General features: G+C 46.8%; 1 protein-coding gene and 1 non-coding gene across 3 annotated transcripts; one reads left to right on the top strand and one right to left on the bottom strand.

Moving 5' to 3' along the window:
• Positions 1–269: 269 nt before the first annotated feature.
• Positions 270–13859, bottom strand: Ccdc65 (coiled-coil domain containing 65). 2 transcript variants are annotated; one of them, XM_059247473.1, is made up of 8 exons: positions 13533–13857; positions 12854–13021; positions 5262–5431; positions 4587–4725; positions 2778–2975; positions 2433–2651; positions 763–915; positions 270–679 (listed from the first exon to the last, which is right to left on the bottom strand). In XM_059247473.1, the coding sequence occupies exons 1-8, from the start codon at positions 13662–13664 to the stop codon at positions 368–370; spliced, it is 1491 nt and encodes a 496-aa protein (XP_059103456.1). In that variant the 5' UTR covers positions 13665–13857; the 3' UTR covers positions 270–367. The 2 variants fall into 2 exon arrangements, with proteins under 2 accessions (XP_059103456.1, XP_059103458.1); XM_059247475.1 differs by lacking the exons at positions 2433–2651; positions 2778–2975 and having other exon boundaries at positions 13533–13859.
• Positions 9009–9117, top strand: LOC131897294 (U6 spliceosomal RNA). The gene has a single exon (XR_009375645.1). It is a non-coding gene; the product is annotated as a U6 spliceosomal RNA (small nuclear RNA).
• Positions 13860–22520: the final 8661 nt, after the last annotated feature.

Raw genomic sequence — 22520 nt, forward strand, 5'->3', positions numbered from 1 at the left:
ATTTTTTTAAGAATTTATTGGAGCTGGAGAGATGGCTCAGCGGTTAAGAACACTGACTGCTCTTCCAGAGGACCCAGGTTCAATTCCCAGCACCCACGTGGCTGCTCACAACTGTCTGTAACGCCAATTCCAGGAGGCCTGGCACCCTCACACAGGCATACATGCAGGCAAAAGACCAATGCACACAAAAATAAAATCATGAAGAAAGTTGTATTTAAAAAAGAATAATGTATTGATTCTGCTGCAGAGGGTAGTGGTAGTCAACAACTACAGTACTGTCTGGATCCTCCATCTACGTTTGTAACAGCAAAGCACTCAGGTTTCAAGAAGAAAGTCTCCGAGGTTTGGGAAGAGGCCCCTCCTTGGATCACAGAGTGTGGGAGATGACGTGAGCCGCTTCGATGATGTTGTAAGTGGTTGGAGGCTTTCCGTCCCCTGACGGGGTAGGTGCAGGCAGCTGGGGCAGGTTGCTTCTATGGTTCACGATGAAGAGCGGGTTCAGCTGGCTCAGCACCTCGTCGCTCACGGAGATGCCGTCCAGGTACTGTTTGAGCATCTCCCTCAGCTTTCCACTGATGTCCAGCAACTGCCCTCGTCTGTGCTCCAGACTCAGGACCTCCAGTTTCACCTTGTTGTATCTCTTCCAGAAGTTCTCCATCCCTGAATAGTCCACCATAACCTGAGAGTGGAGACAGAGGACGGAGGGATGTGACGGTCCCCTTGGGCAGATGCTGCCCAGCCCCCACCTGCCCCTTCCTTTACCTTGGCAAGCTCCTCAGTGAGCTCTTCTGGATTCTCTTTCTCCACCTCCTCCTGCTCCTGGGGAGTCAATACTGAGGAATAGAAAGGCAGCACCTTTTCTTCCTCTGTTTCAAATTTCCTACATATTTCAGCAAGCTTAAGGATCTTTTCACCCTGTTGGGAGTATGAAGAGATGTCTTAGGAAAAACAAGATAGTCCCCCTGCTTGAGCCCAGGAAAGCAGCTCGGTCAGTAGGAAGCCTGCCCGGTTGATGCAGCGCCCGGCACGGGCCAAGCACTAGCCCAGCATTTCACATTCTTACCACAAATGCAGCTATTACTTCTTTTTCTTCTCAGTTAAGAAAGGCATTTACGAGCAGGGGTGGGGGGTGGGGGGTTGTTGGTGGTGGTGGGAGGTGGGGTGGTGGTGGTGGTGCATGTCTTTAATCTCAGCACTCAGGAGGCAGAGCCAGGTGAGTTCAAGGCCAGCCCGGTCTACAGATCGAGATCCAGGACAGGCACCAAAGCTACACAGAGAAACCCTGTCTCGAAAAACTAGAAAAAAGAAAGGCATTTACTGGGGACGAGGAAACACATGCAGCAGACACACAGAGGGGGAACTGGGGAAGCTGGAAAGTCCTGTCCCTTCTGGAGGCCTGGTTATAAAGCTCTGAAGAGTCTTCCTTCCCTGCTTTAGAGCTGGTCAGTTGGAAGCAGACAGGAGGGTTGATTGGTCTGCAACCGTGTGTGACATGTCCTGAGCAGGCCTTGAACTTCTTGAGCTAGTCGTCAGCAGGTGCCCTCCTGGTGGGACACAAAAGCTGCCAGGCTTTTCTCTCAAGTCTGGAGGTTGAGGAAGAAGTGACCATCTTGAAAGTTCACCACCGTTATTACCTAGCTGTAGCTCCTCCTCTCCCTATCCGTCTGCCTACCAGGAAGTCTGTCCGACTCTTGGTCTCTTGTTATCCTCTGGCTCCCATCTCAGAGGTCACCCTAACTGCTCTTAGGGTATTTGGGGGTGATGACCACTGCTCTTAGCTGCTTTGAGCTGACCAAAGGTTGATATTGGGGGTCAGCCTAAGAGGAGGCTCTGTCCAAGGGGCCATAATAAAACTTAACCAATGGTAATGATCCAGAGCGTAAGACAGCCATTTAGTGACAGTGTCTATCTTTGGAGCATGTCATATGACTGACAAGTGCCATCTTGATGAGTCGGTAGTCTCAAAAGAAATCTGTAGATCAGGTCCCAAAATGATATTGTCTTCAGAAGAAATCCAGAGACAAGCCCCCCAAAATGATGTAGTCTAGAAATAATACAGTCCAGGGGTCTTGATTTCCTCTGCCAGTTAAAGAATTAAAGGCAGGAAAAATCTGAAGCGCAGCAGAGCAGGTAGCAGCCGAGAGATCTTCAGCTTCCAGGCTGCAGGCAGAATCACCAGCTGGAAGACGGCGGCATTTACTGGGGGGTGAGGAAACATTCATGCATCAGACACACAGAGAAAAAGACCCTCTGCAAAGTAAAGTGGGGACTCGGGAAGCTGAAGAATCCCTGTTCATTTCAAAGAGAACAGAATTAAAAGAAAAGCTAACACGGACATCCACCACTTGACGAAGGAGGAGGAGGGAGCCCCGCCCCATGTCTCCCTGAACCCCTTTCGCCTCCAGCCAGGTTTCTTGGTTTGTCCCCTTTACCTTCTCCACGACCTTTTTCAGGCCCTTGAGGGCGGCATTACTCTCGAGGGTGAGTTTGACTAAGTTCTCCTGAGACTTCCCCCGAGCCTGCGTCCGTTGGGCCTTAAGTTTCCGAAGCTGCACGTGGACCAGCTCCTTGTCGGTGCGGATACACTGGTTCTGCCATTCGCCTTCGCGGCTGTAGGCTATGATCTTCCCTTTCAAGGCAGCGATGGCCTCCTAGAGGGACAGCAGGGGCCACTGACTGTGGGTAGACTAAGAGCAGAGTCTGTCGTCTTGACCCAACCAGCGAGACCCCCAGAAGAACACGCGAGACACCGGAAGTGTCTCCCGTGGAGCGCTGACCTGCAGCTTCTGGATTTTCTTCATCTGCATCTCAATCTCTTTGGAACTCTTCTCGTCCTTCACCTTCAGGGTCTCAAAGGCGATCTTCCGGTCCTCCGTGGCTTCCGTGTAGTTCTTGAGTGCGTCCTGGAACCTTCTCCACAGATCCTCCACTATGTTCTCCAGTTGTAGACGAAGAAAGTGCTTCTCTTCCAAATTCTAGGACATGTATCCCAAATACCAACCGCTTAGAGTTACCCTCTGAGTGCCCGTTCACCCCCACCAGCAGCCTTACCCCCAGGGACTGTGGGGAGCAGCGGTTAGTGAATTACGTCCCCAGGGCAGTGCATCATGACCTGGACAGGAAAGTGTGGGGGTGGGCCCAGCTCCATGAGAATAATGCCAACTGGAAACAGAATGAGGAGATGGGAGGTGGTGGCATATCTCTGTGAGTTCGAGGACAGCCTGGTCTACAGAGCGAGTTCTAGGACAGGCTTCAAAGCTACACAGAGAAACCCTGTCTCAGAAAAAACAAACAAACAAACAAACAAACAACAAAAACAAAAAAAGAATAAGGCCCCGTGTTCCAAATCTCTCTCTCTCTGTTTCCCGAGACAAGGTTTCTCTATGTAGCCTTGGCTGTCCTGGAACTTACTCTGTAGACCAGGTTGGCCTCGAACTCGAGAGAGATCCATTTGCCACTACCTCCTACCTTCATAGTGCTGGGATTAAAGGTATGCACCATCACCACCACCTGACTCCGATATCTCTTAACTTTTTAAAGTGAAGCTGATAGTTGGGATTTTCATGTGAAATCTGATTTTCAATTTTCACATGTAGGAAATTACTCAAATTGTAAATAAAGTAAAACACTGGCTAACATAAAAGCAAGGGTTGGGGGTGGAGCTTAGAGTGCCTGCCTAGCATTGAATCGGGTTGGTTATGAGGGTGCATGCCTGTCACCCCACTCGGGTGGTGGAGGCAGGAGGATCAGAAGTTTAAGGTAACAGCTGGGACGGTGGTGGTGCACGCCTTTAATCCCAGCACTCGGGAGGCAGAGGCAGGTGGATCTCTGTGAGTTCGAGGCCAGCCTGGGCTACAGAGTGAGTTCCAGGTCATGTTCTACCACATAGTGAGCTCAAGGTCAGCCTGGGCTAAGGAAGATGCAGCCTCAAAAGTAAGTTAATTGATAACCAAGAATTCTATACCCAAACTTCTGCATGCTGACTAGACTGCAAACTATGATGGAAAGATGGAATTATGGGTCAAGATTCTACTGACCTAGATTGTCCTGAACCAATCACAAACCAGCAGTGGAATCAAGTTGCTCATGTGGCTACTCTGGGTCTTTGTTTCTTCATCTACAACTCAAAGGACAAAGCCAGATGATCTCTTGGTTTTTTGTTGTTGGTCATGGTGGTGATTTGTTTGTTTAGTTTTTCTGTTTTTTTTTTTTTTTTTTTTTTTGAGACAGGGTTTCTCTGTGTAGCTTTGCTCCTTTCCTGGATCTCACTCTGTAGCCCAGGCTGGCCTCGAAACTCACAGAGATCCGCCTGCCTCTGCCTCCCAAGTGCTGGGATTAAAGGCGTGCGCCACCACCGCCCGGCTGTTTTTCTGTTTTTTGTTTTGCCCTAAAATACATTCTCAGAATGTTTTAGACCAGTCCTGCCTCCCAAGCAGTTTTCACAAGATCACAAAGAAGCATGGAGGCCCCTCAGGGCAACAGACTTTTATTGACTGTTGGCTTTGAGGCTCTCATCCAGCTCGGCTTGCCCTGAACAGTTTTTGTCATGTCTGTCCAGATCCCGTCCTTCCTTTCTCCCCCTGTACCTTGTTTTTCAGATCATCCCACATGCTCTGGAACTCTAGCTTGCTCTCATACTCAGAATCTATATAGTTCTGCTCCATGGCCATGAAGACATCTTGTAGGTAGTGAATTTCTTTCTCATGCTGGTCAATGATTGTCTTCCTACAGGAGACATGATGGATACAGCATGTAGACCAAAAATAACAAAGAAATCCGTACTGTAACTATGAGTGGACAGGTGTGGTGGCACACTCCAAAGCCAGCCAGGGATACACAGTGAGGCTCTGCCTTAAAAAACAAAAACAAAACTATAGATGGTACAAACTTTTAGGCACTGGCAGACAGGGAGGGAAAGTTTTGGGTTGTCTTTTTTTTTTCCAGAAAGAATATTTTGATTTTTGAATAGGTAATACCTTCATATGATACAAAAACAAAAATGTAAGTTTACAGTGAAATATCTCTCCCATCCCTATGTACTGCTAGATGGATAGAATTTTGATAGTTGGAATTAGGAGGTACAGACAAGGACCTGGCAGGGGTTAAGGTAAGCTAAGGCTGTAAGATTAAACCCAGACTCATGTACAAGGAACTCTGGACCTCTCTGCCTGGGATTATGAATAGGAAGGAGGCTCCTTGGTATTAGGGATGGGCTCTGGGAACTCCCCGGGATCCAGTCTCTTGACTCTCTGGCCCCGTACCTTTCTGTCTCAAACTCTTTCGTTAGGACCTCCAGCTCCATGTTGTAATTTTCCTCCAGGAGGCTGAGACGGCGTCGTTGCAGGGTCAAGAGCTGGTCAACGTTGTGTAAGTGGCTTCGGAGAGCATGGGCATACTGCTCTTCGGCTTCCGTCAAGTCCTTAGCCAAAGACTAGGCAGAAGGAAGAGAATTACTGTCCTGGCCAAGTGGCATCCGAGAGACAATAAAAATGGGTTCAGGGAAGCCGGGCGGTGGTGGCGCACGCCTTTAATCCCAGCACTCGGGAGGCAGAGGCAGGCAGATCTCTGTGAGTTCGAGGCCAGCCTGGTCTACAAAGCGAGTTTCAGGAAAGGCACAAAGCTACACAGAGAAACCCTGTCTCGAAAAACCAAAAAAAAAAAAAAAAAAAAAAAATGGGTTCAGGGAGCTGAGGAGATGGATCGGTTGGGTCCTCAGCACCCACAGAAGAAGTCTGGTATGATGGCACTCCTGTAATCCTGGGTTTAGGGAAGTAGAGAGGAGAGGTCCTAGGTCCTAATGACCGGCCAGTCTACCCAATTTGGTGAATGAGCTCCAATCTCAAAATGTAAGGTGGAGAGAGCAAGTGAAGGAGATGCTTGATGACAACTTCTGGCCTACACACACACACACACACACACACACACACACATACACACTCTTAGCCATCTGGCTAGGTGGATGGCACAATGGCATTTTCCTCTTATTTCCTAATGGATTTAGGAATGCTGGTTCTCCTATTCAGTCTTTAAAAATTAAAATCTACTTATGATTTGTGTGTACATATGCATGTCTTTCTAGTTCATGTTATTGTGTACTGTAGGTGCCCCAGGAAGCCAGAAGAGGCCAGAGGTCCTCGGATTTCCTGGAATGAGAGCTACAAGCAGTTGTGAGGTACCTACCATGTGTACTAGAACTCAAACCCAGGTCCTCTGAAAGAACCTTAAGAGCTGTCTCTCCAGCCCCTTCCATTGAGACTTGACGCAAAGCAAGAATGACATCTGGAAGTGTGGGGACCAGTCCTGGTGGCGCACACCTTTATTCCTACCACTCAGGAGGCAGAGACAGGTGGATTTCTGTGAGTTCACTGCCAGCTTGGTCTACACTAGGAGTTCCAGGCCAGCCAGGGATACAGCATAAGACCCTGTCTTAGAAAAAAAAAAAAAAAAAAGCTGGAGAGCTGGCTAAGCAATTAGGAGGACTTCCAGAGGACTAGGGTTTGATGCCCAGCACCCATGTGGAGGCTCACAACTGTAACTCCAGTGCCAGGGGATCCAATGCCCTTTTCATGGGTGTTGTATGTATATGGTGTACTTAACATATATGCAGACACTCACAGAGATCAAATGAAAATATTTTTTTCCTAAAGAAGCGTGAAGTGGTTCCAGGACAGGTTCCAAAGCTACACAGAGAAACCCTGTCTCAAAAAAAACCAAAAAAAAAAAAAAAAAAAAGTGAAGTGAGCCAACGTCTTGTGGATAACTTTTTTTTTTTTTTTTTTTTTGGTTTTTCGAGACAGGGTTTCTCTGTGTAGCTTTGAAGCCTGTCCTAGAACTCATTCTTTAGCCCAGGCTGGCCTCGAACTCAGAGATCCGCCTGCCTCTGCCTCCCGAGTGCTGGGATTAAAGGCATGTGCCACCACCGCCCGGATGGATCACAAACATTTACATTGATGGAGCGACCATTAAAGCCAGGTATCCGTGGAGAACTGGATGTCTGAGGGTAGAAAATAACTTGAACCTAATTTGTCTTCTTATATAAATTAGTAAGGTAGCCATGGTGATGCACACCCATAATACCAGGGCACTGAGGCTGGAGCATTGTAAATTCCCTGGACTACATAATGAGTTTGAAGCCTGCTTGGGTACTTAACAAGGTGTGTGTGTGTGTGTGTGTGTGTGTGTGTGTGTGTGTGTGTGTGCGCGCGCGCTGAAACAGTATCTCACTATGTAGCTCTATTTGGCCTAGAACTAACTATGCAAACCAAGCTGGCCTCCAACTCACAGGGATCTGTCTGCCTCTGCCTCCCTAGAGCTCGGATTAAAGGTGTGCGCCACCACAGGCGGCAAAAACATTTTCCAGGGATGTATCTCAGTGGCAGAACGTTTGCCTAGCATGGATGAGGCCCAGAGTTCAATCACCGTACTAGACAAAAAGCAAGGGAGCTATGGAAGACCAGTCAAGCCATATCAGAGTGACTCGGGGGCCACTGGGAAGTGGCTTCTTGTGGTATACATTGCAGAGACGGGTACACTCCCATCCTACAGTTTTCTGCAATGGGATTTTGTCATTCCTCATTTGGATAGTGACACATGCTTACAATGCCAGCATTTGGGAGGAAGGAAGATTAGGAGCTTGGGCGCTCGGAAGCTGGGGAGACGCCTTAGAGGTTGAGAGCACTTGCTATGGAATCAGGTGCCTCACAACTGCCTGTAACTCTATCTCCAAGGGATCTGACGCCCTCCTCTGGCGTCTGTGGGCATTTGCACTCACATGAACATTTCCCCCCCTACACACACACACACACACACACACACACACACACACACACACACTCGACATATACACATAATTTAAAAATAGTATTTTTTAAAAGATCATGAGTTTGAAGCCAGCAAGACGCATCTCAAGAGAAAGGCCAGAAAGAAAAAGGAAGATGGGAGAGTGGGAGGGAAGGAGGACAGGAGAAAAGAGTTCTCTTTCCACCTCCTTGAACTTGAGTGAGCTTATGATTACCGGAATCAAGAGAGGAGGTGAAGAGGACAGTTGGACTGGGCTGGTTCTGACACTGCCCTTCCTCTGGCCTGCCAGCTTCCCTTTCCCGCCTCTTGGAATGCCTATTCCTGGGAATGCTTCCTCCAGTTCCTCCAGGAACTGAGCCAGAGTGCTGTGAGAAACCCAGAGCTCAGGGAGAGGTCATGTGAATTCTAGTCAACAGCTCAGCCGAGCTCCTGGCTGACAGCTGGATCGAGGCTAGTCCAGTCAGGCCGAGGTGACTGACTGACTGCCACGCTGTTCTTGCCTATGGAGTACGGTTGCCACAGGGCTAAGGATGTGTTGTGTAGCTTTCCTGGAGAACAGGGACAAATACCCACTCTCCCCAAAAGAGATAGAGACAGACTAATGATACCACTACAGTCCACCTTGGTGAACCGGTTAGTTTATTGGGGTTACTTACAGGTGCTGGGTGATGGCTAACAAACCATGTCCTTGAGCTCCACAGCTTAGCTGGTCTGAGGGTCCCTAACAGTCATTTCTACCTATATAACTTCAGGGAGGAGCTTTGTGAATCTTTGTTTTTGTTTTTGTTTTTTGTTTTTTTGAGACAAGGTTTCTCTTCTGGCTGTCCTGGAACTCGCTCTGTAGACCAGGCTGGCCATGAACTCACAGAGATCCATCTGCCTCTACCTCCCAAGAGCTGGGATTAAAAGGTGTGTGCCACCACTGCCCAGCTAACACTTGGGAGGCTGAAGCAGGAATATTGCCATCAATTTCAAGATCAGTCTGGACTCAAAAAAAAAGGAGGGTGGGTTAATGACTTAGTTGACAAAGTTCCTGTCCCAGAACCCACACAAAGACCCCCAGGGCTGGTGGTACACCTATAACCCCAGTGCTAGGATAGGGAGTGAAGATCGCCACTCATTCATGGTGGATACCTGAAGCTCATTGGCCAGCCAGCCTAGCCCAATTGAGGAGCTTCAGGTCCAGTGAGACTGTCTCAAAGAAGAAAGTGCTCATTTGACAGCATATATACCAGAACTGGAATAATACAGCAAAGAAAGATTAACATGACCCCGAGCAAGGGGGACATGCAAAATTGTGAAATTGCTTTTTTTTTTTTCTCTTAAGACAGGAGCCGGGCGGTGGTGGCGCACGCCTTTAATCCCAGCACTCGGGAGGCAGAGCCAGGCGGATCTCTGTGAGTTCGAGGCCAGCCTGGGCTACCAAGTGAGTTCCAGGAAAGGCGCAAAGCTACACAGAGAAACCTTGTCTCGAAAAACCAAAAAAAAAAAAAAAAAAAGACAGGGTCTCACTACAATAGAGTCCTGTCTAGCTTGGAACTTGCTATGTAGACCAGGTTGGCCTCAAATTCAGAGATCCTTCGCCCTCTGCTCTGATTGAAAGCATGTGACACCAGACCTAGATGACTTCTTTTAATGATTGTTTTAGATTTATTTCATGAGTGTTGTTTGCATATTATGTGTGTATACCGTGTGTGTGCCTAGTGGCCTTACAGGTCGGGAGAGGGCACCAGATCTCCTGGAGTTACAGATGGTAGGCCACCATATGGATGCTGGGAATCGAACCTGGGTCCTCTACAAGAACAAGTGCTCTTCGCTGCTGAGCCTCTCTCCCGCCCAAGTGTACCGTATTCTAAAAACAAAACGATGGACCATAGTGAAGGAAAGGCACTTGGCAGCAGCCTCTGGCATGGATATACACATGTGTACATACGACACACACACCAGATCCAAAACCTTCCAGGGCTGGGTGTGTGACTCAGTGGCGAAGTGCTTATCTAGCATGTAAAAGGTGTTGGGTTTGCTCCCCAGCACTTGTGGGGGGCAGGGGGGGGAGCCTGGTGCTAAAGAGATGGCTCAGAGGTTAAGAACACTGACTGCTCTTCCAGAGGACCCGGGTTCAATTCCCAGCACCCACATGGCAGCTCACAGCTCTCTGTAACTCCAGTTCCAGGGATCGGACACCCTCACACAGACACGCAGGCAGACAAACCACCCTCCAATGCACATGAAATAGGAATAAATTAATCATTTTAAAGAGAGAGAGGGAAAAGGCCTTACTTAAGCTGTAACCTTGAACGTGAAGCTGCCCAGGTCTGCAGAAACCCTGCCCCTCAAGGCTAAGGCAGAAGGGAAGGTGTGTCTTCTCCAGGGGAGATGCCAACATGGCAGTGGGCATCGCTGTTACTGTGGAGTTTTGTTTGAGAAGAAAAGACTAAAGAAAGATCGGCAAACAGATCAAAGGTGGATTTAAAAAAGGATAACGAGGGCTTGATTATGAATGTCTGCACTCGGAGGCAGAGGCTTGTGGCTCTCTCTGGGTTTGAGGCTAGCCTGATCTAAATAGTGAGTTCCAGGCCAGTGAGGGCCCTATCTCAAAAAACAAAAAGGGACTGCAGCTCTCTCTTCCTTTGTGCAACTTCAACCAGCTGCCACTTCCTGTGTGAATCTTGGTTCCCCTCAGATCTTTAGTGAAGCCTGAAATTAAAAAAAAAAAAAAAAAAAAAAAGAGGGCCATAGCTGGGCAGGAGTGGTCTGCACCTGTTTTTGTTTTTGTTTGTTTGTTTGTTTTTCAGGACAGGGTTTCTCTGTGTAGTTTTGGAGCCTGTCCTGGAACTCGCTCTGTAGACCAACTGGCCTCGAACTCACAGAGATCCGCCTGGCTCTGCCTCCCAAGTGCTGGGATTAAAGGCCTGCGCCACCACCGCCCGAGTTTTTTTATGTATACAGCATGTATGACTGCAGGCCAGAAGAGGGCACCAGATCTCATTACAGATGATAGGGAGCCACCATGTGGTTGCTGGGAATTGAACTCAGGACCTCTGGAAGAGCAGTCAGTGCTCTTAACCTCTGAGCCATCTCTCCAGCCCCGTTATTTTTTTGTTTTGTTTTTTGTTTTTTGGGTTTTTTTTTTTTGTTTTTTTTGGACCTGCACCTTTAATACCAGCACGCAGGTGGATCTCTGTCAGTTCAAGGCCAGCCTGGTCTACAGAGTGAGTTCCAGTACAGCCAAGGCTACACAGAGAAACCGAGTCTCGAAAGATGGGGGGTCGGTGTGTGTGGGCGGAAAGGACCAAGAAATTCCTCCAGCGAGAGTCAGCCCAGTCTGTCAGAACTAAGCAGAAAGGCAGAGGCGTCAATAGTTTGCGGAGAAGGTTTGAGAGCCAGACTCAGATGCCCAGCCTTGGTCATGAGAGCATCAAGAAAACCAAACACATGGGGCCCTGTAAGTTCCTGGTCCACAGTGTCAAGGAGCTGGAAGTGCTGTCCCTGTCTAACAAATCTCACTGTGCCGAGACTGTTCATGTGTCCTCCCAGAATCCCAAAGCCGTGGTGGAAAGGGCAGCATGGGAAAGGGCAACATGGAGGCCATCAAAGTCACCAGTCCCAAAGCCGGCAGCACAGTGAAGAAATGGCTCACGTGCACATTTCACTTGTGCTTAAATGAAACCACAAACACTTAAAGAGTGGGAGGTGGGGATGTACGAGGCCACGGAGACGGTTAAACCCACGTATAGGAGGAGGAAGAGAGCTGGCCCCACAGAGTTGTCCTCTGACCTCCATGGCATGGACACCCACACACATCATCCACAGGGTTCTTTGTTAAGTATATCAAAAATCCTTTAAAGGATGAGAGTGATTCGAGAACTTCTTAAGAGCATAAGGATGGGCTCCACTGATGGTACCTGCCAATAATTCCAGTGCCTGGGAGGCCGAAATAGGAGGGCTGCTGATTGACAGCCAGCCTGGGCTACACCAGTCTGTTTCTATCTTCTTCCTCTCTCCAAAAGAGCATCAGGATTCCAGCTGATTGGTTTGGAAATCCAGAACTGCTCTTACCTACGGAGGCTTCCCAGTCTTATCCAGGGCCTACTCAAGCTGCAGCAAGGAGGCCAAACTGGTGGAATGAAACAGCCGAATAAGAGCCAAAATACCAATACCTTGCCAGGCGCAGGGGCGCAAGCCTTCAAACCCTGGAATCTGGGAGGCAGAGGCAGGTGGATCGCTGTGAGTTTGAAGCCAGCCTGGGCTACATAGCAAGTTTCAGGCCAGCCAGAGCTACAGAGTGAGACCCTTCACAAAACAACAACAACAACAACAAAAAAAACCCACCACACTCTAGTCCTAGCCCTCTGACTAGAGCCTGGCAACCCTGGCCAGGTCGGCCCCCCCTCTCTGGAACTGAGCCTTCTGGTGCTGATATAAAGGCTGGGACTAGGGCTGGAGAGATGGCTCAGTGGTTAAGAGCACTGGCTGCTCTTCCAGAAGTCCTGAGTTCAATTCCCAGCAACCACATGATGGCTCATAACCATCTGTAATGAGATCTGGTGCCCTCTTCTGGTGTGCAGACATACATGCAGGCAGAACACTGTGTACATAATAAATAAATAAATTGTTTTTTTTTTTTTTTTAAAAAGAATCTGTAATCATTAAAAAAAAAAAGGCTGGGACTAAGTTTAAGTTGCTGGTGTGCTGTTGGGGCAGCAAACAACCAAGGAGAGTGGTTCCTCCAAGAAAGAAGAGGATGGTAACAGCTCAATATCTCGTTTCTCGTTTGACAACAATTAGAACCAAGAAGCTAGATTTCTCAGAGCCCACGCCCTGTGAAGGCTTAAAGCCCAGTTAGGTAGATCCGGCTGTGCAGCCCACACCTGTGATACCAGAAATGGAGGCAGGAGAGTGAGGAGTTCAAGTTCTTCCTCAGTTATATCATGAGTCTGGGACCAGTATGGGGAGACATGACCTTGTCCTACAAAACCAATATTAATTCACTAGACACATCCTACTCAGGTCAGGGGAGCCATCCTCAAGCATTCTTGGGAGAAAGCCATACCTTGATGACACTGTCCTTGCAGTCCACCACGCGTTCGAACGTTTGGCTGAGGATCTCGATGTCTTTGTGAAGCTCTCTGGTCTTGACTTCCCTAAGGACAGTTCTCCACTGCGTGTTAATCTTATTAAGATTCAGGGCGCTGTTGTGTTCTTCCTTGGCCAGCTTGTCCTGTGTGAGGAATAAACACATCCGTTTCAGCCAAGGGTCTACCACACTACAGTGGATACCACCCTGAAAAATATCAGCCCTTGTGTTTTTTGAAGTAAGTACCAAAGCTCTTGGTAACCGATACCCAGGGGATCCTGATTATGTTTTTTTCGATGTGTTTCCTTCAAGGTGAAACGTCAAAGCAGACTTTCTAATGACCCCCACTCCACACAAAACATCAGAATTTTCAAGACAGCTGAATTTGGACACTTGACAGCATCTACTGTCCTCATTCCGGAGCTCAGTTGATACTTCCGAGCTCTATCCCCCACTTCCATGCTTCACAGAGAACTCCCTAGGCCGAAAACAATGTTGCCTGTAACCCGTGTATTTTAGGACCAAGGACTTCGGAGGAGGCACGGGCGGGGTGAAAATGAGTGGGGCCACAAGGACCCAGGCAACGGCGACCCAGGCAGCGGCGCCAGCTCATGGGCGCTGGGTTTGGGCAAAACACACTGAAGACAAGCATCACCTTCAAGAACTGGGTGAGAAGCCTCTCTTTCTTCTTGGCCGCCTCCTCCTCTGCCAGCAACCTCTGCTGAAACAGAAGTAGCTGCTCCTCATCCGACAAGGGTGCCTTGGACTTTTTTCCTTTTTTAGGCATGGCTGGGCGGCGGACTGGGTCCAGGCAAAGAGCCTCTGCCTGCTGCCACGACCTACTTGTGAGAAATTAGAAGGAAAACGCTCCCATAGACAGGGACCTTCTGGAACTAAGGCAATGGAGCCTTAGTTAGACCTCAGTCCTCCGCCAAGAGAGCTCAGGCAGTCGGCGACACCCTGCTCGGGAGCGGAAAGATGCGTCTTGTCTCCTAGCAACAAGGACCTTCGCTAAGACCCGGCCCGCGTGAGAAATCCGGAGGCGAGCCTTATTTCGAAGCGCCCCCTGCACGCTGGAGGACCGCCGTCAGTTCTTGTGGAGAGGGTCTTTTAGCCCTCCCTCTCTTTTTAAAAAAAAGCCTTCAAATATTTTTTTTTCTATTTTACTGTTTCATTTTGTGTATGTGCGTTTTGCCTGCATGTATGTCTGCATATATGGGCATTCCTGGTGCCTGTAGAGGCCAGAAGAGGGTGTTGGATTCCTTGGAACTGGTCAAGACCACTTAACACACAATCTTTTTTTGTGGGTGGGTGGGTGTACCAGATTTTTTCTTTTGGGCTACCAACCAGCTCCCAAATCATGACACAGAGACTTATTATAAGTTTTGAATGCTCGGCCTAGCTTAGGCTTGTTTCTGGCTAGCTATTTTAACTTAAATTAACCTATTTTTCTTTATCTCCGATTTGCCTCTAGTCTTTTTACCTTTTTTTACTCTATATGTCTTTATTTCCTTCTTACTCCGTGGTTGGCTGGGTGGCTGGCCGCTGGCCTCTGGCATCTCCCTCTCTCCTTCCTCTTTTCTCTTGTTCTTCCTGAGCCGAGATTTCTCTCTCCTATTTATTCTCTCTGCCTGCCAGCCCCGCCTATCCTTTCTCCTGCCTAGCTATTGGCCACCCAGCTCTTTATTAGACCGATCAGGTGCCTTAGGCAGGCAAGGAGAAAGAAATGCAACATATCTTTACATAATTAAACAAATGCAGCATAAACAAATGTAACACCTTTACACAGTTAAAGTAGTATTCTCCAGTATAAACAAATGTAACACATCTTTACACAGTTAAAGTAATATTCTGTAGCAGAAACAAATGTAACACACCTTTACACAGTTAAAGTATTCTCCAGTATAAACAAATGTAACACATCTTTACACAGTTAAAGCAATATTCTGCAGCATAAACAAATGTAACACATCTTTACACAGTTAAAGCAATATTCTGCAGCATAAACAAATGTAACACATCTTTACACAGTTAAAATAATATTTCACAACAGGTGGACCAGTGAGAAGGCTCAGTGGATGAGGTAGTTGCTGCCAAGCCTGGTGACCTGAGATCACAACCACCAGTAACTCCAGCTTAAGGAGATCAAAATCTAGCTTTCTGGCCTCAGTGGACACTGTACTGATGTGCACAAACACAGACATATGCATTACAATTTTTAAATCTTTTTTAAATGGTCTCCTTGGAGATGGAGAGATGGCTCAGAGGACAAGAGACTGGCTGTTCTTGCAGAAGATCTGGGTTCAGTCCCCAGCACCCACATGGCAGCTCACAACTGTCCATAACTCCAGTTCCAGAAGATCTGATTCCCACTTCTGACCTCTGTGGGCACCAGGTACACACAGTGCACAAACATACATACAGGCAAAACAGATGAATGTAAAACAAATAAATCTAAAAAATATTTTGAGACAGCATCTCATTGTGTAGTCCTGGATGGCCAGAAACTCACTCTATAGACCAGGTTGGCCTCAGACTCATAAAAACCCGTCTGCCTCTACCTCCCCAGTGCTGGGATCAAAGCTACATTACCACTTGTAGCTTAAAAAAATTTTCAAAGCCTACTTTTCAAGGGCAAAATTCTGTGGGTAACAAAAAGAAATATAGCAGGGCATGCTTTCTCTTATATAAACACCCGCAGCCAAAGGAGCAACAAAGCTCTCAAGTCATACATTGCCACAGCTCAGGCAGCCAGGTGCGTTCTTCTCTCCATGTCCACACCTCAGTCTTCCAAGTTGGCTTGTTTTTCTGTTAAATCCATGAAGTATCTTTGCTTCACTCTGACTCATCCTGGAATTCTTTTCTGTGGTAAACGTACCCAAGAGGACCCGCAGCAGAAGTCCCTATGGCTTTGCTGGAGACTGCTCGGGCGCGTTGCCGACATCATTGAGTCGAACTTCTTGCTGGCACTGACAGTGTTATTCTGAAAATTATATGAGATATTCAGGAAAACAAAGCTACAAAGACAGAAAATAGATAACAATTGCAACTCTAACTGCTGCTAACAAGAAGAGTAAGAGGTGGAACCCTGGAGAATCGAGGTTGTTTAGACTGTCGTGAAGTTGAGTTCCCTTAATTGGATTAGTGTCCTTAGCAGACAAAGAGACTAGACTGGGAGATAGCTCAGTGCTTAAGAGCACTGGCTGCTCTTCCAGAGAACCCAGGTTCAATTCCCAGAACCTTCATGGGTGCTCACAACCATCTGACACTTTCTTCAGGCCTCCTCAGGCACCAGGCATACGTGTGGTGCAGACATACATGTAAGCAAAACACTTACACACCTAATAAAAAAAACTAAATAAATTCAAGAAGAAGAGAAAGAGACAAGTGCTATCTTTTGGAGACTTTGAATATACCAAAAGACAGCCTTCCAAGACGGTGGCGGGTCCTTCCTAGACTCCAGCTCTGTCAGCACTGTGTTCTTAGACCTCTTGTTCTCCAGACGGTAAGAAACAAGTGGTTGTTGTTTCAGCCACACTGTGTCGTTGTGTTCTGCTGTAACAGTGTGAACTAAGATAGTCGTCCTTGGTCAGGTCAGCGGAAGGGAGATTAATAGTACAAGTACACAAAGGATCATATGGAATGGTGGAAACTTTCTAAAACTGAGTTATGCTGCACAGCTTGATACATTTAGTAGGTTTTAAAATAAGATGTATTTAGGGGCTGGAGAGATGGCTCAGAGGTTAAGAGCACTGGCTGCTCTTCCAGAGGTCCTGAGTTCAATTCCCAGCAACCACATGGTGGCTCACAACCATCTGTAATGAGATCTGGTGCCCTCTTCTGGCCTGTAGACATACATGCAGGCAGAACATTGTCTACATAATAAATAAATAAATCTTTTTTTTAAAAAAAGACATATTTAGTGTGTGTGTATGTGTGTGTGTGTGTGTGTGTGTGTGTGTGTGTGCAGGTGTCTGTAGGTACCCACAGAGGCCGGAAGAGGGCACCAAATCCCTTGGAGCTGGAATTACCAGCGGTTGTGAGCCACCTATGAGTGTTGAGGACTGAACTGGTCCTCCTGAAGAGCAGCAAGCTCTCCCAACCACTGAGCCATCTCTCCAACTGAGCCATCTCTCCAACTGAGCCATCTCTCCAGCCTCATAAATTGGGTTTGAAAAGTCATCGAAGACGGGTATGGTAGTGCACGCCTTTAATCTCAGCATTCAAGAGGCAGAGGCAGGTGAATCTCTGTGAGTTCAAGGACAGACTGGTCTACAGAGTGAGTTCCAGGACAGCCAGGGTTATACAGAGAAACCTGGTTTCAACAAACAACAACAACAAGTCATTGAGGGGCTGGAGCAAATGACTAATGATCATCTATTACTCTTGCAGAGGACTCTGGCTGGGTTCCTATCTACCACATGACCGTTCCAGGGGAATCTGATGCCCCCTTCTGGCCCCTTCTAGCACTATATGCATTTGGTATACATACATGTACATAGGCCAAACACTCATACATGTAAAAATAAAATAAAATAATTATTATTATTATTATTATTATCACCATCATTATTTTGTTTGTTTGTTTGAAGGGTTTCTATGTAGCCTTAGCTGGCTTGGAGCTTGCTATATAGACAAGTCCAGCCTTGAACTCACAGAGATCCGCCTGCCTTTGCCTCCCAAGTGCTGCAATTAAAGGTGTGCACCATCATACCTGACTGAGTCTTCTTATATACAAACATTCATAGCAAAATACAACAGCAATACTTTTGATCCTCTGCTCTCTCCGTGGTCTTATGGCCACATTTGGTGTGAGTACCTCCTCCTCCTGCCCATTCTGCATTGCCCTTGCCTATAATAAGCACTTCAGCAAGCTGTGCTTTTTTATCTGGTGAGATTTCTGAAGGATCTGGGCTATTCATTGTCCTGCCTATAAGTTGTTCTTTTCTCGATTACCTTAGTCACAGACAAGGCAGGATTAGGAGAGGCCCTAGAGATGTCCTGTACTCCAGACGTACTCTTTCTTGCTTATCTTCATCATGGAATAGGATAGCAATTTCTCCTTGGTGGAGAAGATGAATCAGTTCCAACAACACTCTAACTCCATTCTTGGTCTGTTGATTCAAAGTCATGAAGAGCCCAAAGTGGCCAAGGCTTAGTCTCGACTTCCAGTTCCATAAAATCATTGAGTATCCCCCAGGGGGAGCATTCCTCCCTAGAGAGAGCTAGGCCAGTCGAGCAGAACAGAAAAGTGTTTGTTAGGGCATCAGGAGGGTGACAGTGAGTTGTAGCTAGAGTTTTCCTGCCTGGCCCACAGTCAGGGCAAATCTCTTTCACCTGCCAGTCCCACAGCCTCTCAGACCCGACCAAGTAAACACAGAGACTTATGTTGCTTTCAAACTGTATGGCCATGGCAGGCTTCTTGCTAACTGTTCTTATAGCTTAAATTAATCCATTTCCATTAATCTATACCTTGCCACATGGCTCGTGGCTTACCGGTATCTTCACATGCTGTTTGTCATCGTGGCGGCTGGCAGTGTCTCTCTGACTCAGCCTTCCACTTCCCAGCTTTATTCTCCTCCTTGCCCCGCCTATACTTCCTGCCTAGCCAACGGCCAATCAGTGTTTTATTGATTAATTAGCAACACATTTGCCATACATCCCACAGCACTTCCCCCCCCCCCTTTTTTTTTTCAAAAAGGAAAGTTTTAACTTTAACAAAGTAAAATTACATATAATTTGGGAATTTGGGCGTAGCTTCTCTTACTACTTCCTGCTGGAGGGGGGCGCTGTATCTTATGGGGAAACAAAGAAAATTTTAGAATTATGGAATAGTCCATGAGGCTGTATCGTCTGAGCCAGTTGCCTTTAAATTGTTCTGGATGTTGGATCATCTGGGCCATGGTGTCATCGGAGACCTTTCAGGGGGTCTTGGCTGGTCAAACCTGATGTATCTTAATCTGGAACAAATCCATAGCCTTTGGCTTTCTGTGGGAACAAAAGCAGAGTCTCTTTTCCAAAGTAACATATCCTTACATTCAAATTTTGAAGTCAAGGTACCTTTAAAATATACATTTTGGCATAACTCAACAGCTTTTACAATCAAATGTTTTTCTGCAGTTAAAAATCCCAAAGACAACACAATCCAGATTCTCTGTGTAATATCCATTTTTACGTGGCTTTTTTTTTATACTACCTTTACTGTCTCTTTAAAGACTTTATTTTTAAAAACTATTTATTTCTTTATATAACTGTATATATTCCTTTTTCTTTCTCTTTCAAGCCTACGTACATTTTTACACACATTGTAAACTATTACATCTGAATCTGTCTTATTGTGAATCTCTTGCCTTAAACTGCAGCAGCTGTGGCTGCTGGCTCCGCCCACCTCAGCTTCCCAACATGGCTACGTTTACCACCAGCTCTGGGAGCTATTGGGGGTCTATGCTTTTAGCCAAGCAGCGTGTAGCCCAGAAACCTCTTTTTTTGTTTTGTACCTGCAAAGGCTAAATCCACCACGCAGCTTAATGTGCCACTTGCAGAGGCCTCATTCCCACCATACTGCAGGTTGAGCGCACACGCTAGGAACCCACAAGTAGCTGAAACCAGCAGCTGCCGCTCATTTGAGAGAGACAATTAGGAACTGTTTTTAGCCACGTTTTAGAATCTTTTTTCTCAGTTTTTAGGTGGAAACTCTTGCCACCACGTTGGACGCCAGTGAGTAGTAGCACTCCTCCCAACCCTAGTTCCTTCATTCTTCTCTTCTCTTTCCTCTCTGCTTTCCCTTCCCTTTCCTCCCTGCCTCATACATTCTCTCTCTCTCTCTCTCTCTCTCTCTCTCTCTCTCTCTCTCTCTCTTCCTTTCTTCATTTATTTCTTTCCTTCTCTCGTTTTTTTTGAGATGGGGTCTCATGTAACCCAGGCTGGTGTCATCATGTAGCCAAGGATGTCCTTGAACTCCTGATCTTTCTGCCTCCACCTCCCAAGTGCTACCCCAGTCCTAGCTCCTCATTTCTTCACCCATCAATCCTGGCTCTGGGAGAATCAGCGCATGTGTTGGCAACTGATCCCCAGCATATACAGCCGTTTGGGGAATTTTGCCTCAGCTCTGCAAGGCATCACTACTTCTCTAGTATCGTAATGGTGTCTTCCAAAGACCAGAAAGGCTTTTATCAAAGCCAGCAACTTCAGACCATTAAGGAACATTATGAGGCCAGTGAATATCATAAGCATTGGTCCATTATCATACTTTGGTTACCGTGAGGCGAATACCTTGATCAGAAGTGACACTATGGATGTGATATCCTCTGAGTCGTGGCTGGTGGTTTGGGCAGAAGCACTGTGTGCAGGGAAGGCAGATTTGGGCATGCTGTTTCCTGTGTTTATTGCTGTTTGGACATCTTCTTTTCTGTCCAAGCTTTTTGCCCACCTTAATAGCAAGTTTTACATTTACTAGATTTGTAGTTGTTCATTTTTTTCTTTACATCTTTTGTGTCGCTTGCTTTACTCTTTATTTGTATTTATTTGTGTGTTGTGTGCCTGCTCATACATGCTGCAGGGGACATGTGGAGGTCAGAGGACAACTTGCAATCTGCCTTTCTATCTTCTTTTCTCAAGTATTGAACCCACTGCCTTGAATGTGTTAGGCAAGTGCTTTTCCACGGAGCTACATCATCAGCTCTCATTTCACAGTCTGATGATAGGTTCTTTATCAGTGTAGGCCCCAACTTTTTCCTCCCAGACTAAAGCTTTCTTGTAAACACTTATGGCACACACACACACACACACACACACACACACACACACACACACCACGCACGCACGCACGCGCCACACATTGCACAGGAGTGTCTGAGGACAGCTTTCAGGAGTCAGTCCCAGGACTTGAACCCAGGTACTCAAGCTTGGCAGCAGGTGCCTTGTACCCACTAAGCCATCTCACCGGCTCCTAAATTACCTCTTCACTTTCATTTTTTCACTGTTAACTACCAATTTTAATTCATGTGCCATAATAGTTAGCCATTCTGTTTTCACCTTTTGTTGCTCGTGTGTACTGGGGATGGAGCCAGGACTGTCCAGCATTTGCTCGAGAAGGGTTACAACCTGAGTCATAACCCTTCTGGATAGCACTCGAGGAGTATTTTCTTAAACACAGTAAGCTTGGCTCCTACATATTTTCTAGAGGCTTTATTGTTCTGCATTATATAAGTATATAATATATATTAGTTTGTGTTATTTTATTACAGCATTCCAAACTGACCAAAATAGCATTATCTCAATTTTTTTTATTTATGAAAGCTTGGCCTTTAGTGCCTTTTATATTTATACCTGAAATTTAATGTGTGATCTTGTGGTTTGGTCTGTGCCTTGGAGATATTTCCTCGCTGTTCTGCATTATTTCCTCCATCAGGAATCAAGACTCCAGATGTGACTGGGTTTGTGCTTAAGCTCTTTATTCTGTTCCATGGCAGTATTTGTTTATTATTGTACAACAGCATGCTGTTCCCGTTATTGGAGATTTATTATAGTCGTTGATGCATGCTAGACCAGGAACTCAGCCTCGTTCCCTTCAAAGAGCATCTTGGCTACCCTTGGGCTTTTTGAGTCTCACACAAATTCATGCACCAGCTTGTCCGTTTGTAGATTCAGTTAAGAGTTTTTGCTCTCACTCTGGTGAAGCCCAGGGACCCACACTTGAGGATTAACTCCCCAGACCTGAGTTAGAGTCAGCGGTAGACTGCAGGCCACTCTGCGTGGAGGGGGGGGGTCTCCACTCTGCGTGGAGGGGGGGAGTCTTCAGAGACGGTGTGGCAGCCCAGGGTGGAGGGGCAAGCATGGTTAGAATTTTGGTATCCAAAGAAGAGACAGGAAAAGGAGCAAAGGGCCAGGGAGAGGGCAGTGAGTGAGCGCAGCTCTACAAGCGTGAGGACCAGCATTCGGATCCAGAGCACATAGGTAAAAAGCCTGCCAGGGCTGTGCTGTGTCTGTAACCCCAGCACTGTGGGCTGAAGCCAGGAAGACCTTCAGATCTCACTGGCCAGCTGGCCTAGCCAACATGTTGGACTTCCAGCTCACAAGAGACCCTGTCTCAAGGCAAGGAGTGAAGGAGGGCACCCAATGCCCTGCTCGGCCTCTGCATTTCTGAAAATAGGTACACAATCTGATCCACGTGCTCATATTTGTGCAACACACACACACACACACACACACACACACACACACACACACACACACGAGACCAAAAAGGAAATTTATGATTTTCCATTTTTGTTTTTTTTGTTTTGTTTTTTTTGAGATGGGGTGTGTGTGTGTCTCACATTCAGGCTGGCTTTGAACACATTATGTAGCTGAATCTAGCCTTCAATATCCTGGTCCTCCTGCCTCCACCTCCCAAGTGCTGGGATTACAGGTGTGTACCACCACGCCTGGCCCAAAAGGCATTATTATCAAGGGACTAGCCATTTAGCGGCAGAAATAACAAATACTTAAATAACAAATATGCAAAAATAATGTCGAATAACTACATTTTGAGTATTCACTGCGTGCTGAGCGCTGACTTAAGTGTTAGGTGTGCATTACCTAATGGGATTCTTACAACAGCCCTGTGAAGTAAGTGTGGCTATTATTTTTATTTAATAGATGA

The sequence above is a fragment of the Peromyscus eremicus genome, chromosome 20, assembly GCF_949786415.1.
Source record: "Peromyscus eremicus chromosome 20, PerEre_H2_v1, whole genome shotgun sequence".
NCBI classification, from domain to species: Eukaryota; Metazoa; Chordata; class Mammalia; order Rodentia; family Cricetidae; genus Peromyscus; species Peromyscus eremicus.

Excerpts from the sequence above, each read along its gene's own strand:
- Ccdc65 (XM_059247473.1), bottom strand. The coding sequence starts at position 13,664 with ATGCCTAAAAAAGGAAAAAAGTCCAAGGCACCCTTGTCGGATGAGGAG. Across the intron at positions 13,022-13,532 it reads TTCTCACCCAGTTCTTGAAG|GACAAGCTGGCCAAGGAAGA; the intron begins GTGATGCTTGTC and ends TTCCTCACACAG. Across the intron at positions 916-2,432 it reads TGAAAAAGGTCGTGGAGAAG|GGTGAAAAGATCCTTAAGCT; the intron begins GTAAAGGGGACA and ends TACTCCCAACAG.